General features: G+C 65.7%; 1 protein-coding gene across 1 annotated transcript; it reads left to right on the plus strand.

Annotated features, from left to right (window-relative positions):
- Window positions 1-234: 234 nt before the first annotated feature.
- Window positions 235-13,877, plus strand: DTX3 (deltex E3 ubiquitin ligase 3). Its single transcript, XM_064141330.1, has 6 exons — window positions 235-303; window positions 1,073-1,140; window positions 3,671-4,371; window positions 9,619-9,699; window positions 11,481-11,617; window positions 13,206-13,877. The coding sequence occupies exons 2-6, from the start codon at window positions 1,128-1,130 to the stop codon at window positions 13,279-13,281; spliced, it is 1,008 nt and encodes a 335-aa protein (XP_063997400.1). The 5' UTR covers window positions 235-303; window positions 1,073-1,127; the 3' UTR covers window positions 13,282-13,877.
- Window positions 13,878-14,520: the final 643 nt, after the last annotated feature.

The raw sequence follows: 14,520 nt of genomic DNA on the forward strand, positions 1-14,520 counted from the left end.
GCCCCGCCCCCTCCATCGCTCGCCGTTCCCATGGCAACGAGCTCTGGGGGCTTGCCCCCCCCCCCCGCCGCGTCCCGCTCGCGCCCCGCCGCGCGCCGTTGCCATGGTCCCCGCCCCCCTCCCCCCCCCCGTTGCCATGGCGGCCCCGCCCCGCGCGGTCACGTGAGGCGCTCCGGTCCCCGGGCAGGGTCCCTGCGCCCGCCCCCTGCCGCCGCCGCCGCCGCCCGCCCCAGCCCCGGCCCCGGCCCCGGCCCCGGCCTCGGCCTCCGCCGCCTCCCGCCATGCTGCGGCCGCCTGGCGATGGTGCGTGCTGGGGGGGGCGGGGGAGGGCACCGACAGAAGGAGCTGGGGGGGGGTGGGGGGGGGGCCTGAGGGTCCTCTGCTCTGCCGCCGCCGCCGCCAGGCTCGGCCCCCCCCGGGGCCTGCCCGCGGCCCCAGGCCCCATCCTGCCTGCCGGTACCGAGCCGCCGTGGCCGCAGCCGCCCCAGGCCTCAGCGCCCCCCCCCCGAGCCTGCCCTGCCCCCCCCCCCCCCCGAACCTCCTCGGAGCAACCCCCTCGGGGGGGGGTCACATCCGCGCCCCCAGCCCCGTCCCGCCTCGGCCCCGGGGGGCCCCCCCCGAGCCTCATCCTGCGCCCCCCTCCCGGGCGCTGTCCCCTCCCTGGACCCCCCCCCGGGATGCTTCCTTCTTTGGGGGGGGGTCTTGTGGGCATCACCTGCAGCATCCCAGCAGCGGAGACCCCCCCCCGGTACCGAGGGATGAATAAACCTCCCCCCCCCCCCCCCCCCCGGTCCGGGGGTGCCGAAGGGATTTGAGGGCCGATGGGGAAAGGGGGAGGGCGGGGGGGGGGTTGGGCCCGACGGAGGTTTTGTGTCCCCCCCCCCCCCCGCACCCCCAAAGTGCTGCCGGAGCTGGGGGGGGGCTCCAGGCCTGTTTCTTGTCCTGGGGTCCCCTGGGGACATGGGGAGGGGGCGGTTGGCATCGCTGGCATCAGTGTGCCCAGGGAGGGGGGGGGAAGGGATGCCCCCCCCCACAATGTGACCCCCCCCAATGTGCCTGTGCCCCCCCCCAGCCTGTGCCCCTTGGCTCTGCTGATCTGGTGGCGTCTGCGGCTCCTGCTGGCCCCCATGGGCTCGCCAGGTGGGTGTCACCTGCCCCCCCCCCGACCCCCCCCTTCCTGTCCTGGGGTCCCTGAATCTGGGGGGGGGGAGCTGGGGGGGGGATTTAGCTGCTTTCTCCCCACCCCGGAATGGGGAAGTGCTTGGGGGGGGCGGGGGGGGGGAGGGGGCAGCGATTTTGTTCCCAGCATCGCCAGGGGTTACAGGGCTGTGACCCCCCCCACCGTGTGTGACCCCCCCATGTCTGACCCCCCCCGTGTGTGTGTGACCCCCCCCATGACACCCCCATGTGTGTGTGTGACCCCCCCCGTGTGTGTGTGTGACCCCCCCCATGACTGACCCCCCCCGTGTGTGTGTGGGACCCCCCCATGACTGACCCCACCCCCTCTGTGTGCCCCCCCCCACTGTGGGACCCCTCTTTTTTATGATGACCCCCCCCCCTCCGTGTGACACCCCCCCGCCGTGGCACCTCCCCCTGTGTGACCCCCCCCCCATGTGACCCCCCCCATGGCACCTACCCCTGTCTGCCTCCCCCCGTGACCCCCCCGTGACACCTCCTCCTATATGACCCCCCCCACCACGGTGTGATTCCCCCCCCCGTGACCCCCCCCCCCGTAACACCCCCTGCCCTGTGACCCCCCCCATGTGACTCCCCCATGATCCCTCCTGCCATGCGACCCCCCCTCGTGTGTGTGACCCCCCCCCCCCCGTGTCATCCCCCCAATATGACCCCCCCCGACCGTGTGACATCCCCCCCTTGGCACCCCCCCTCTGCGTGACCCCCCTAATGTGTGCGACCTCCCCCCCCCCCCCCCATGTCATCCCCCAGTATGACCCCCCCCTCCCCCGTGTCACACCCCCCCCCCCCCCCGGTGTGTGCGTGACCCCCCCCGTGTCACCCCCCCCCCGTGTCACCCCCCTGGTGTCACCCCCCCCCTGTGTGTGTGACCCCCCCTGTGTCACCCCCCCCGTGTCACCCCCCCCCCGTGTCACCCCCCCCGTGTCACCCCCCCTGGTGTCACCCCCCTGGTGTCACCCCCCCCCATGTGTGCATGACCCCCCCCGTTTCACCCCCCCCGTGTCACCCCCCCACTCTGTGACCCCCTCCAATCCCCCCCCCCGGGCTTGCCCCCCTGTGCCCCCCTGCCCCTCCCCTGGGCTGGTTGGGGTCACCCCCACCCCACCGAGGGTCACCTTTGGGTGGTGCCCATCAGGGGCTGCCCTTCTTGGGGGGGCACTGGCACAGATGTGCCCTCCCCTGTGCCACCAAGGGGGGGGGAGGGCACCGTGGGACCCCCTTTGGGCAGTGCCCAGCAGGTCCTGGTGCTCTGGCACCCCGGGGGAGCTGTGCCCATCTGGGGGGGACTCCTCTCTGTGCCCCCTTTCTGCCCCACCAGGGTTGGTGAGGGCACCATGGCACCTCCTTTGGGCCCTTGGAGGGCAGCCTTTGGGTGGTGCCCAATAGGTCCTGCCCTCCTGGGACTGGTCTGTGCCCTCCTGGGCATTGGGCTGTGCCCTCCTGGGACTGGTCTGTGCCCTCCTGGGCATTGGGCTGTGCCCTCCTGGGCATTGGGCTGTGCCTTCCCTGGGGTTGGTCCATGCCCTTCTTGGGTGCTGACCTCTGCCCACCTGGGCATTGGTCTCTGCCCTCCTGGGCATTACCCTGTGCCCTCCTGAGGTCGGTCTCTGCCCTGTCTGGGACTGGTCCATGCCCTTCTTGGGTGCTGCCCTCTGCCCTCCCTGGGCATTGGGCTGTGCCCTCCCTGGGCATTGATCTCTGCCCTCCCTGGGGTTGGTCTCTGCCTTTCCTGGGCATTGGGCTGTGCCCTCTCTGGGACAGGTCCATGCCCTTCTTGGGTGCTGCCCTCTGCCCTCCCTGGGGCATTGGTCTCTGCCCTCTCTGGGCATTGGTCTCTGCCCTCCTGGGATTGGCCTCTGCCCTCCCTGGGCATTGGTCTGTGCCCTCCCTGGGGTTGGTCCATGCCCTTCTAGGGATTAGCCTCTGCCCTTCTTAGGTGCTGCCCTCTGCCCTCCCTGGGCATTGATCTCTGCCCGCCCTGGGGTTGGTCTCTGCCCTCCTGGACATTGGGCTGTGCCCTCCCTGGGACTGGTCTCTGCCCTCCCTGGGGTTGGTCCATGCCCTTCTTGGGTGCTGACCTCTGCCCTCCTGGGGTTGGTCTCTGCCCTCCTGGGCATTGGTCTCTGCCCTCCTGGGGTTGGTCTGTGCCCTCCCTGGGCATTGGTCTCTGCCCTCTCTGGGACAGGTCCATGCCCTCCCTGGGGTTGGTCTGTGCCCTCCCTGGGGTTTGTCTCTGCCCTCCTGGGCATTGGTCTGTGCCCTCCTGGGGTTGGTCTCTGCCCTTCTTGGGTGCTGCCCTCTGCCCTCCCTGGGCATTGCCCTCTGCCCTCCCTGGGGTTGGTCTCTGCCCTCCCTGGGGTTGGTCTCTGCCCTCCCTGGGGTCGATCCGTGCCCTCCCTGGGGTCGATCCGTGCCCTCCCTGGGCAGTGTCTCACCCCTCCCCCGGGGGCCGTGCCCACCCCGCGGCGGGCAGTGTCCTTTGTGCTCTCCAGGATGGCAGCCTGCGGGGGCAGCAGCAAGAACAAGGTGACAGTGCCCAAACGGGTGTGGGACTTCCTGACCAAGGAGTGCCCTGCCAGGCTGGCACGGCTGAAGGAGGAGACCCAGGTCAGCATCCTGGTGGACGGAGAGACCTCAGACATCTACGTCCTGCAGCTCTTCAGTGCCCACCCGGTGCCCCCCGGCGGGCTCTGCCCTGCCCGCAAAGCCCTCAAAGCCCTCCTGAAGGAGACCGAGAAGGAGCTGAAGAAGAAGCAGCCCTCAGGTGCCCAGCGCCAGGCAGGAGACCTCCTGAGCTGCCTGCTGGAGCCTGGCACGGGAGGGGCAGCGCCAGGCGGGCAGGGCAGAGGGGGAGCAGCGGCTGGCACGGCTGGCAGCGCTGGGGGCTCGTGGGACGAGGAGCCTGAGAGGCAGTGCCCGATCTGCCTGGGCGAGATCCAGAAGGCGAAGACGCTGGAGAAGTGCCAGCACTCCTTCTGCGAGGCCTGCATCACGCGGGCACTGCAGGTCAAGCGGGCATGCCCCATGTGCGGGCGCTTCTACGGGCAGCTGGTGGGCAACCAGCCCCCCAACGGCCGCATGCTGGTCAGCAGGGATGCCAGCCTGCTGCTGCCAGGCTACGAGAAGTTTGGCACCATCATCATCCAGTACGTCTTCCCGCCCGGCGTGCAAGGGGTGAGTTGGCAGCGCTGGTGCCCACCCCTCCGTGCCCGCCGCGGTGGTGCCCACCCCTCTGTGCCCGCCGCGGTGGTGCCCACCCCTCTGTGCCTGCCGCGGTGGTGCCCACCCCTCCGTGCCCGCCGCGCTGGTGCCCACCCCTCTGTGCCCACCATGGTGGTGCCCACCCCTCCGTGCCCGCCACGCTGGTGCCCACCCCTCCGTGCCCGCCGCGCTGGTGCCCACCCCTCCGTGCCCGCCGCGGTGGTGCCACAGCATTGCTTTGCTGGGGGAGGGGGGGAGGAGGGGTGGTGTGGCTGTGCCCACTGTGTGCTGTCAGAGCATGCCAGGGAGTGCCCATCGGTGCCACTCTGCCCACTGTGTGCTGTCAGAGCATGCCAGCGAGTGCCCATCGGTGCCACTCTGCCCACTGTGTGCTGTCAGAGCATGCCAGGGGGTGCCCATCAGTGCCACTCTGCCCACCACATCCTGTCAGAACATGCCAAGGGGTGCCCATCATTGCCACTCTGCCCACTGTGTGCTGTCAGAACAGCCCAGGGGGTGCCCATCGGTGCCACTCTGCCCACTGTGTGCTGTCAGAGCATGCCAGGGGGTGCCCATCGGTGCCACTCTGCCCACTGTGTGCTGTCAGAGCATGCCAGGAGGTGCCCATCGGTGCCACTCTGCCCACTGTGTGCTGTCAGAGCATGCCAGGGAGGTGCCCATCGGTGCCACTCTGCCCACTGTGTGCTGTCAGAGCATGCCAGGGAGGTGCCCATCGGTGCCACTCTGCCCACTGTGTGCTGTCAGAACAGGCCAGGGGGTGCCCATCGGTGCCACTCTGCCCACTGTGTGCTGTCAGAACAGGCCAGGGAGGTGCCCATCGGTGCCACTCTGCCCACTGTGTGCTGTCAGAACACCCCAGGGGGTGCCCATCATTGCCACTCTGCCCACTGTGTGCTGTCAGAACAGGCCAGGGAGGTGCCCATCAGTGCCACTCTGCCCACTGTGTGCTGTCAGAACAGCCCAGGGGGTGCCCATCAGTGCCACTCTGCCCACCACATCCTATCAGAACAGGCCAGGGGGTGCCCATCATTGCCACTCTGCCCACTGTGTGCTGTCAGAACACCCCAGGGGGTGCCCATCGGTGCCACTCTGCCCACTGTGTGCTGTCAGAACATGCCAGGGAGGTGCCCATTGGTGCCACTCTGCCCACTGTGTGCTGTCAGAGCATGCCAGGGAGTGCCCATCACTGCCACTCTGCCCACTGTGTGCTGTCAGAACACCCCAGGGGGTGCCCATCATTGCCACTCTGCCCACTGTGTGCTGTCAGAGCATGCCAGGGGGTGCCCATCGGTGCCACTCTACCCTCCACGTCCTGTCAAAACAGGCCAGGGAGGTGCCCATTGGTGCCACTCTGCCCACTGTGTGCTGTCAGAGCATGCCAGGGAGTGCCCATCGGTGCCACTCTGCCCACCGTGTGCTGTCAGAACACCCCAGGGGGTGCCCATCGGTGCCACTCTGCCCACTGTGTGCTGTCAGAGCATGCCAGGGAGGTGCCCATCGGTGCCACTCTGCCCACCATGTGCTGTCAGAACAGGCCAGGGGGTGCCCAACGGTGCCACTCTGCCCACTGTGTGCTGTCAGAACAGGCCAGGGAGGTGCCCATCATTGCCACTCTGCCCACTGTGTGCTGTCAGAACAGGCCAGGGAGGTGCCCATCAGTGCCACTCTGCCCACTGTGTGCTGTCAGAACACCCCAGGGAGGTGCCCATCGGTGCCACTCTGCCCACTGTGTGCTGTCAGAGCATGCCAGGGAGGTGGCCATCGGTGCCACTCTGCCCACCGTGTGCTGTCAGAACACCCCAGGGAGGTGCCCATCGGTGCCACTCTGCCCACTGTGTGCTGTCAGAGCATGCCAGGGGGTGCCCATCGGTGCCACTCTGCCCACCACATCCTATCAGAACAGGCCAGGGGGTGCCCATCATTGCCACTCTGCCCACTGTGTGCTGTCAGAACAGCCCAGGGGGTGCCCATCGGTGCCACTCTGCCCACTGTGTGCTGTCAGAACAGGCCAGGGAGGTGGCCATCGGTGCCACTCTGCCCACCATGTGCTGTCAGAGCATGCCAGGGAGGTGCCCATCATTGCCACTCTGCCCACTGTGTGCTGTCAGAACACCCCAGGGGGTGCCCATCGGTGCCACTCTACCCACCATGTGCTGTCAGAGCATGCCAGGGAGGTGCCCATCGGTGCCACTCTGCCCACTGTGTGCTGTCAGAGCATGCCAGGGAGGTGCCCATCGGTGCCACTCTGCCCTCTGTGTGCTGTCAGAACACCCCAGGGAGGTGCCCATCATTGCCACTCTGCCCACTGTGTGCTGTCAGAACAGCCCAGGGGGTGCCCATTGGTGCCACTCTGCCCACCATGTGCTGTCAGAGCATGCCAGGGAGGTGCCCATCGGTGCCACTCTGCCCACTGTGTGCTGTCAGAACACCCCAGGGAGTGCCCATCGGTGCCACTCTGCCCACCACATCCTGTCAGAACATGCCAAGGGGTGCCCATCATTGCCACTCTGCCCACTGTGTGCTGTCAGAACACCCCAGGGGGTGCCCATCAGTGCCACTCTGCCCACTGTGTGCTGTCAGAACAGGCCAGGGAGGTGCCCATCAGTGCCACTCTGCCCACTGTGTGCTGTCAGAACATGCCAGGGAGGTGCCCATCAGTGCCACTCTGCCCACCATGTGCTGTCAGAGCATGCCAGGGAGGTGCCCATTGGTGCCACTCTGCCCACCACATCCTGTCAGAACATGCCAGGGAGGTGCCCATCAGTGCCAGTCTGCCCACCATGTGCTGTCAGAACATGCCAGGGAGGTGCCCATCGGTGCCAGTCTGCCCACCATGTGCTGTCAGAACACCCCAGGGGGTGCCCATCAGTGCCACTCTGCCCACTGTGTGCTGTCAGATCATGCCAGGGAGGTGCCCATTGGTGCCACTCTGCCCACCACATGCCATCAGAACACCCCATGGGTGTGCCCAGCTGTCCAGGATTTGTGCCCATTGGTGCCACTGTACCCACCATATGCCATCATAACACCCCAGGTGTGTGCCCATTAGTGCCACTGTGCCCACCACTTCCCCTCAGAACACCCCAGGGGGGTGCCCACCTGGCTGGGTGATGCCCCTTGGTGCTGCCCTGCCCACTGTGTCCCACTGGTAGCATCACACCCTTGCCCCAGGGCTGTGCCCAGCTGTTTGGGTGGTGCCCACCAGTGCTGCCATGCCCACCACATCCCATTGGCAGCATCTCACCCCTGCCCTAGGAGTGTGCCCAGCTAGTTGGGTGGTGCCCATCAGTGCCACTGTGCCCACCACATCCTCTCAGAACACCCCAGAGGTGTGCCCAGCTGGTTGGATGGTGCCCATTGGTGCCACCATGCCCACTATGTCCCATTGGCAGCATTGCACCCCTGCCCTAGGGTGGTGCCCAGCCAGTTGGGTGGTGCCCATCAGTGCCACTGTGCCCACCACATCCTCTCAGAACACCCCAGAGGTGTGCCCAGCTGGTTGGGTGGTGCCCTTTGGTGCCACCATGCCCACTATGTCCCATTGGCAGCATTGCACCCCTGCCCTAGGGTGGTGCCCAGCCAGTTGGGTGGTGCCCATTGATGCTGCCATGCCCACCATGTGCCACTGGCAGTGTCACTCCCCTGCCCCAAGTGTGTGCCCAGCCTGTTGGGTGGTGCCCATCGGTGCCACTGTGCCCACCACATCCCCTCAGAACACCCCAGAGGTGTGCCCAGCTAATTGGGTGGTGCCCATCAGTGCCACCATACCCACCACATCCCCTTGGCAGCAGCACATCCACGACCCCAGGGTTGTGCCAGGCCAGCTGGGTGGTGCCCAACTACATTGGCACCCATGAGTGCCCCTGAAAGCTGAGAGGTGCCCCTGAGCCAACTCCGTGCCCCTGGCACCTTTGGGCACCTCTGAACCCTTCTGGGTGTCACTGGCAGCAGCAGCATCACCCACAGAGGTTGGCAGCAGGCTGTGCCCAGCCATCTGACTGGTGCCCAACTACACTGGCACCCATGAGTGCCCCTGAAAGCTGAGAGGTGCCCCTGAGCCAACTCCATGCCCCTGGCACCTTTAGGCACCCCTGAACCATGCTGGATGTCACTGGCACCCCTTGGCACCCCCAAAAACCCCTGCTAGGTGCCACTGCCATCCCTTGGGCACCTTCCTAGATGCCAGTGCCACCCTTGGGCATCTCAGAGTCGTGATGGGTGTCACTGGCACCCTATGGCACCCTCCAAAAACCTTGCTGGGCATCATTGGCACCAGATGCCAGTGACCCCCCTCGGGCACCCTGATCACTGTTGCTTGCTACTGGCACCTCCTGGTACCCACTAGAACCCTGCTGGGTGGCACTGGGCACCACAGAACCCTGCTGGGTGGCACTGGCACCCCTGAGTGTCCCCCCCCCCAAACCTTTCTGGGTGCCTTGGCACCTGTGGGCACTCTTGCCACGTGTGCCCTCAAAACCTCTCCTGGGTGCCACTGGCACCCTTGGGCACCCCTGCTCACTGCCAAGTGCCACTGGGACCCTCCTGTGCCCCCAGACCCTTGCTGGGTGTTGTTGGCACTCTTGGGCACCCCTGACCCCTACTGGGCACCAATGCCACCCTTGGGCACCGCTGTACCCTGCTTGATACCCTTCTGGGTGCCACTGCCACCCTTGGGCACCTCTGATCACTGCCAAGGTGGCACTGGCAGTGCTGTATGGCCTCAGCGTGCTGGGCACCACTGTACTCTGCTTGGCACCCCTTGATACCCTGCTGGGTACCACTGCCACCTTTGGGCACCACTGAACCCTGCTTGGCACCCCTCATACCCTACTGGGCACCACTGCCACCCTTGGGCACCACCGAACCCTGCCTGGCACCCCTTGATACCCTACTGGGCACCACTGCCACCCTTGGGCACCCCTGCTCACTGCCAAGTGCCACTGGCACTGCTTTGTGGTCTCAAATACCCTACTGGGCACCACTGCCACCTTTGGGCACCACTGAACCCTCTTGGCACCCCTCATACCCTACTGGGCACCACTGCCACCCTTGGGCACCTGCTCACTGCCAAGTGCCACTGGCACTACTCTATACCCACCTCCCCCTGCACCCCTTTTAGGGTCCCCTGGGCACCGCTGGGTACCCACCTCAGTGCCATGTGCCCCTTTGCCCAGCTCTGTGCCCCTTTGCCTGCTGCAGGTGGAGCATCCCAACCCGGGGGTGCGGTACCCTGGCACCACGCGGGTGGCATACCTGCCCGACTGCCCCGAGGGCAACAAGGTGAGCTCCTGGGCAGGCTGGCACAGCTCCAGCCTGCCTGCCAAACGGCCCACAGGGTGCCCACCCCACTCGTGCCCACAGTGTGCCCTCACCCGACTCATGCCCACAGTGTGCCCTACCTGCTTGTGCCCACAATGCCCTCACCCCACTCATGCCCACAGTGTGCCCTACCCACTTGTACCCACAATGCCCTCACCCCACTCATGCCCACAGTGTGCCCTACCCACTCATGCCCAGTATTCCCTACCCACTCGTGGGCATGAGTGGGGTGGGCACATTGTGGCCAGAAGTGGGGTGGGGGCACTGTGGGTATGCATGGGGAGGGGACATTGTGGGCATGAGTGGGGTGGGCACACTGTGGGCATGCATGAGGTGGGCACATCCTGGCCAGAAGTGGGGTGGGGGCACTGTGGGCATGCATGGGCAGGGGAGTGTGTGGGCATGAGTAAGGTGGGCACAGTGTGGGCATGGGTGAGTAGGGGACAATATGGGCATGAGTGGGATGGGCACACTGTGGGCATGGATGGGGTGGGCACATCATGGGCAGAAGTGGGGTGGGGGCACTGTGGGCATGAGTGGGGTGGGCACACTGTGGGCATGCATGAGGTGGGCACATCCTGGCCAGGAGTTGGTGTTGGTGGGAGGTGGGAGCTGTGCCCTTGCCCTCCCTGGCACCCTCTGACCGTGCCCCCCTGGTGCCCAAGGTGCTTGGGGGGGCACATCATGGCCAGCAGTGGGGTGGGGGCACTGTGGGCATGGGTGAGTAGGGGACACTGTGGGCATGAATGGGTAGGGGAGTGTGTGGGCATGAGTGGGGTGGGCACAGTGTGGGCATGGGTGAGTAGGGCACAATATGGGCATGAGTAGGGTGGGTATGGGAGAGTAGGGGACAATGTGGGCATGAGTCGGGTGGGCACAATGTGGGCATGAGTAGAGGTGGGCACACTGTGGGCACGGGTGAGTAGGGCACAATATGGGCATGCATGAGGTGGGCACATCCTGGCCAGGAGTTGGTGTTGGTGGGAGGTGGGAGCTGTGCCCTTGCCCTCCCTGGCACCCTCTGACTGTGCCCCCCCTGGTGCCCAAGGTGCTGGGGTGGGCACATGATGGCCAGCAGTGGGGTGGGGGCACTGTGGGCATGGGTGAGTAGGGGACAATGTGGGCATGAGTGGGGTGGGGACAATGTGGGCATGGGTGAGTAGGGCACAATATGGGCATGAATAGGGTGGGTATGGGTAAGTAGGGCACAATGTGGGCATGAGTGGGGTGGGCACACTGTGGGCACAGGTGAGTAGGGCACAATGTGGGCATGAGTGGGGTGGGTATGGGTAAGTAGGGCACAATGTGGGCATGAGTGGGGTGGGCACACTGCGGGCATGGGTGAGTAGGGCACAATATGGGCATGAATAGGGTGGGTATGGGTAAGTAGGGCACAATGTGGGCATGAGTGAGGTGGGCACACTGTGGGCATGGGTGAGTAGGGCACAATGTGGGCATGAATAGGGTGGGTATGGGTGAGTATGGGACAATGTGGGCACGGGTGAGTAGGGCACAATATGGGCATGAGTAGGATGAGTATGGGTAAATAGGGCACAATGTGGGCATGAGTGGGGTGGGCACACTGTGGGCATGGGTGAGTAGGGCACAATGTGGGCGTGAGTGGGGTGGGCATGCATGGGGTGGGCACATCCTGGCCAGCAGTTGGTGTTGGTGGGAGGGGAGGGGAGGCAGGTGGGCGCTGTGCCCTGGCACCCCCTGACCGTGCCCCCCCCGGTGCCCAGGTGCTGGGGCTGTTCCGCAAGGCCTTCGAGCAGCGCCTGACCTTCACGGTGGGCACCTCCATGACCACAGGCCGTGCCAACGTCATCACCTGGAACGACATCCACCACAAGACCAACTGCACCGGCGGGCCCCAGCTGTGCGTACGGGCAGGGCACCCCTGGCACCGCCTGGCACCGCCTGGCCACAGCTGGCACAGCATGGGTGCAGCTGGTGTGGTGTGGGGAGAGCTGGCATGTAGGGAGAGCTGGCATGGTGTGGGCACAGCTGGTGTGGTGTGGGCACAGCTGGCATGTGGGGAGAGCTGGCATGGTGTGGGGATAAATGGCACAGCATGGGTGCAGCTGGTGTGGTGTGGGCACTGCTGGCATGGTGTGTGCACAGCTGGCATGTGGGGAGAGCTGGCATGGTGTGGGCACAGCTGGCATGGTGTGGGGATAAATGGCACAGCATGGGTGCAGCTGGCATGGTGTGGGGAGAGCTGGCATGGTGTGGGGACAGGTGGTGTGTGGGGAGAGCTGGCATGGTGTGGGCACAGCTGGCATGGTATGGGGATAAATGGCACAGCATGGGTGCAGCTGGTGTGTGGGCACAGCTGGCATGTAGGGAGAGCTGGCATGGTGTGGGCACAGCTGGCATGGCGTGGGGAGAGCTGGCACAGCATGGGTGCAGCTGGCATGGTGTGGGGAGAGCTGGCATGGTGTGGAGACAGGTGGTGTGGTGTGGGGAGAGCTGGCGTGGGTGCAGCTGGCATGTTGTGGGCACAGGTGGCATGGTGTGGGGATAGGTGGCATGGTGTGGGGAGAGCTGGAGTGTGGGGAGAGCTGGCATGGTATGGGCACAGCTGGCATAGTGTGGGTGCAGCTGGCATGGTGTGGGCACAGGTGGCATGGCATGGGGAGAGCTGGCACAGCATGGGTACAGCTGGCATGGTGTGGGGAAAGCTGGTGTGTGGGTGCAGCTGGCATGGTGTGGGTACAGCTGGCATGGCATGGGCACAGCTGGTGTGTATGTACAACTGCTGTGGCGTGGGCACGGCTGGCATGGTGTGGGTGCAGCTGGCATGGCATGGGCACAGATGGCATGGTGTGGGCACAGCTAGGGTGGGGTGGACATAGATGGGGTGGGGTAGGTATAGCTGGTACAACATGGGCACAGCTGGCATGGTGTGGGTATAGCTGGCATGGCAAGGGCACAGCTGGTATGGCATGGGTGTAGATGGCATGGTGAGGGTATAGCTGGCACATCATGGGCATAGCTGGGATAGGGTGGGCAAAGCTGGCATGGCAAGAGTACAGCTGGCATGGTGTGGGCATAGCTGATGTGGTGTGGGTATAGATGGCATGGGGTGGGTACAGCTGGCATGGTGTGGGTATAGTGACATGGCATGGATATAGCTGGCATGATGCCACAGCTGGCATAGAGTAGGCACAACTGGCATGTCCTGGGCATAGCAGGCAAGAGGGCACAGCTGGCATGGGGCATTGGCATAGCTCATGTGGAGTGGGCACAGCTGCCATGGGGTGAGCATAGCTGGCATGGGGAGGGTGTAGCTGGCATGGGGTGGGCACCACCACCACTGTCATGCCTGGAGGCTGGCAGCAGGGTGGCAGCCCAGGGACAGGGTGGAGGGGGGGGTGAGGCTTTGAGGGGCACCTTGAGGGGGCACAGGCTGGATTTGGCACAGCCTGGAGCTGGCACCCACTGACCTGTGGTGCCCCCCCCAGGTTTGGGTACCCAGACCCCACCTACCTGGCGCGGGTGCAGGAGGAGCTGCGTGCCAAGGGCATCACCGAGGACTGAGCATCCCCCCTGGGCACAGGGTGGGCACCAGGACCCTTCCTGCCCACTCCGTGCCAGGGGCACAAGGAGAGTGCCAGGGCCTGCCAAGGGACAGCTCTGTACAGACCCTCCCTGTGCCCCCCAGCAGGACAGACAGAAGGGGGGGGGGGGAGGAACCTGTGCCCTCTGTGCCCCCTCCCAGCCCTGGCACAGGTTCAGTGCCCCCTGTGCGCCCCCCCCCACCCCTCAGGCCTGGCACAGAGTTGATGCCCTCTCTGTGCCCCCCCCTCCCCGGACTTGTTAGGGGGTTGGTGCCCTCTGTGCCCTCCCTCCTCCCCTCTCCCCAAAGCCCCAGGATGGGGGCAGTGCCCTCTGTGCCATTTCCCAGCCCTGGCACAGGGTTGATGCCCTCTGTGTGTCCTCCTAGACTTGGTAGGGGGTTGGTGCAGCCTCCTCCCCCTTAGCCTCCCTGCTGGGGCTGTGCCCTCTGTGCCCACCCCCAGCCCTGGCACGGGGTCGGTGCCAACTGAGGGTGGGCACAGGGCTTAACTTATTATTTTTTGTACCCTCCCTCTGCAAGTTGGAACCAATAAAATTATGCAAGGAGGGCACTGGCACTGGGCACACTGGCACTGGGCACACTGCCCTGGGCACCCTGCCCTGGGCACTGGGTGTAGTGGTGAGGGCACTGGGCACACTGCTCTGGGCATTGGAGTGTGCTGGTGAGGGCACTGGGCCCTGCCACTGGGCACACTGCCCTGGGCACACTGCTATGGGCACTGGGCATAGTGGTATGGGCACTACTGGCAATGGGCACACTGCCCTGGGCACACTGCCCTGGGCACTGGGCTGTACTGGTGTGGGCACTGGGCATAATGGTGTGGGCACTGGGCTGTACTGGCATGGGCACTGGGCACACTGCTGTGGGCGCTGGGCTATACTGGTGTGGGCACTGGGCACAGTGGTGTGGGCACTGGACTGTACTGGTGTGGGCACCCTCCTGGGTGCCAGTGGTGCCAAGGTGGTTGGGTGTGACCTGAGGACGCCCCTGGCTAGGCCCCGCCCCCTCCCGCACAGACCACGCCCACACGGTACCCAGAGCGGCCACACCCCTGCGCGCCTGAGGGATGGCAAAGGGCTCAGGGGCAGCCAGCACGGGTTTGGGAAGGGCAGATCCTGCCTCCCCCACCTGATCCCCTGCTCTGCTCAGGTGCCTGCTCGGTGGCTGTGGGGAGCCTGTGGATGTGTGTCTGGACTGCA

Source organism: Pogoniulus pusillus, unplaced genomic scaffold (assembly GCF_015220805.1).
Source record: "Pogoniulus pusillus isolate bPogPus1 unplaced genomic scaffold, bPogPus1.pri scaffold_274_arrow_ctg1, whole genome shotgun sequence".
Classification (NCBI taxonomy): Eukaryota; Metazoa; Chordata; class Aves; order Piciformes; family Lybiidae; genus Pogoniulus; species Pogoniulus pusillus.

Bases quoted from the DNA above. Each gene is read 5' to 3' on its own strand.
- DTX3 (XM_064141330.1), top strand. The intron at 4,372-9,618 runs GTGAGTTGGCAG...TGCCTGCTGCAG, and splicing joins TCCCGCCCGGCGTGCAAGGG to GTGGAGCATCCCAACCCGGG. The intron at 9,700-11,480 runs GTGAGCTCCTGG...CCCGGTGCCCAG, and splicing joins ACTGCCCCGAGGGCAACAAG to GTGCTGGGGCTGTTCCGCAA.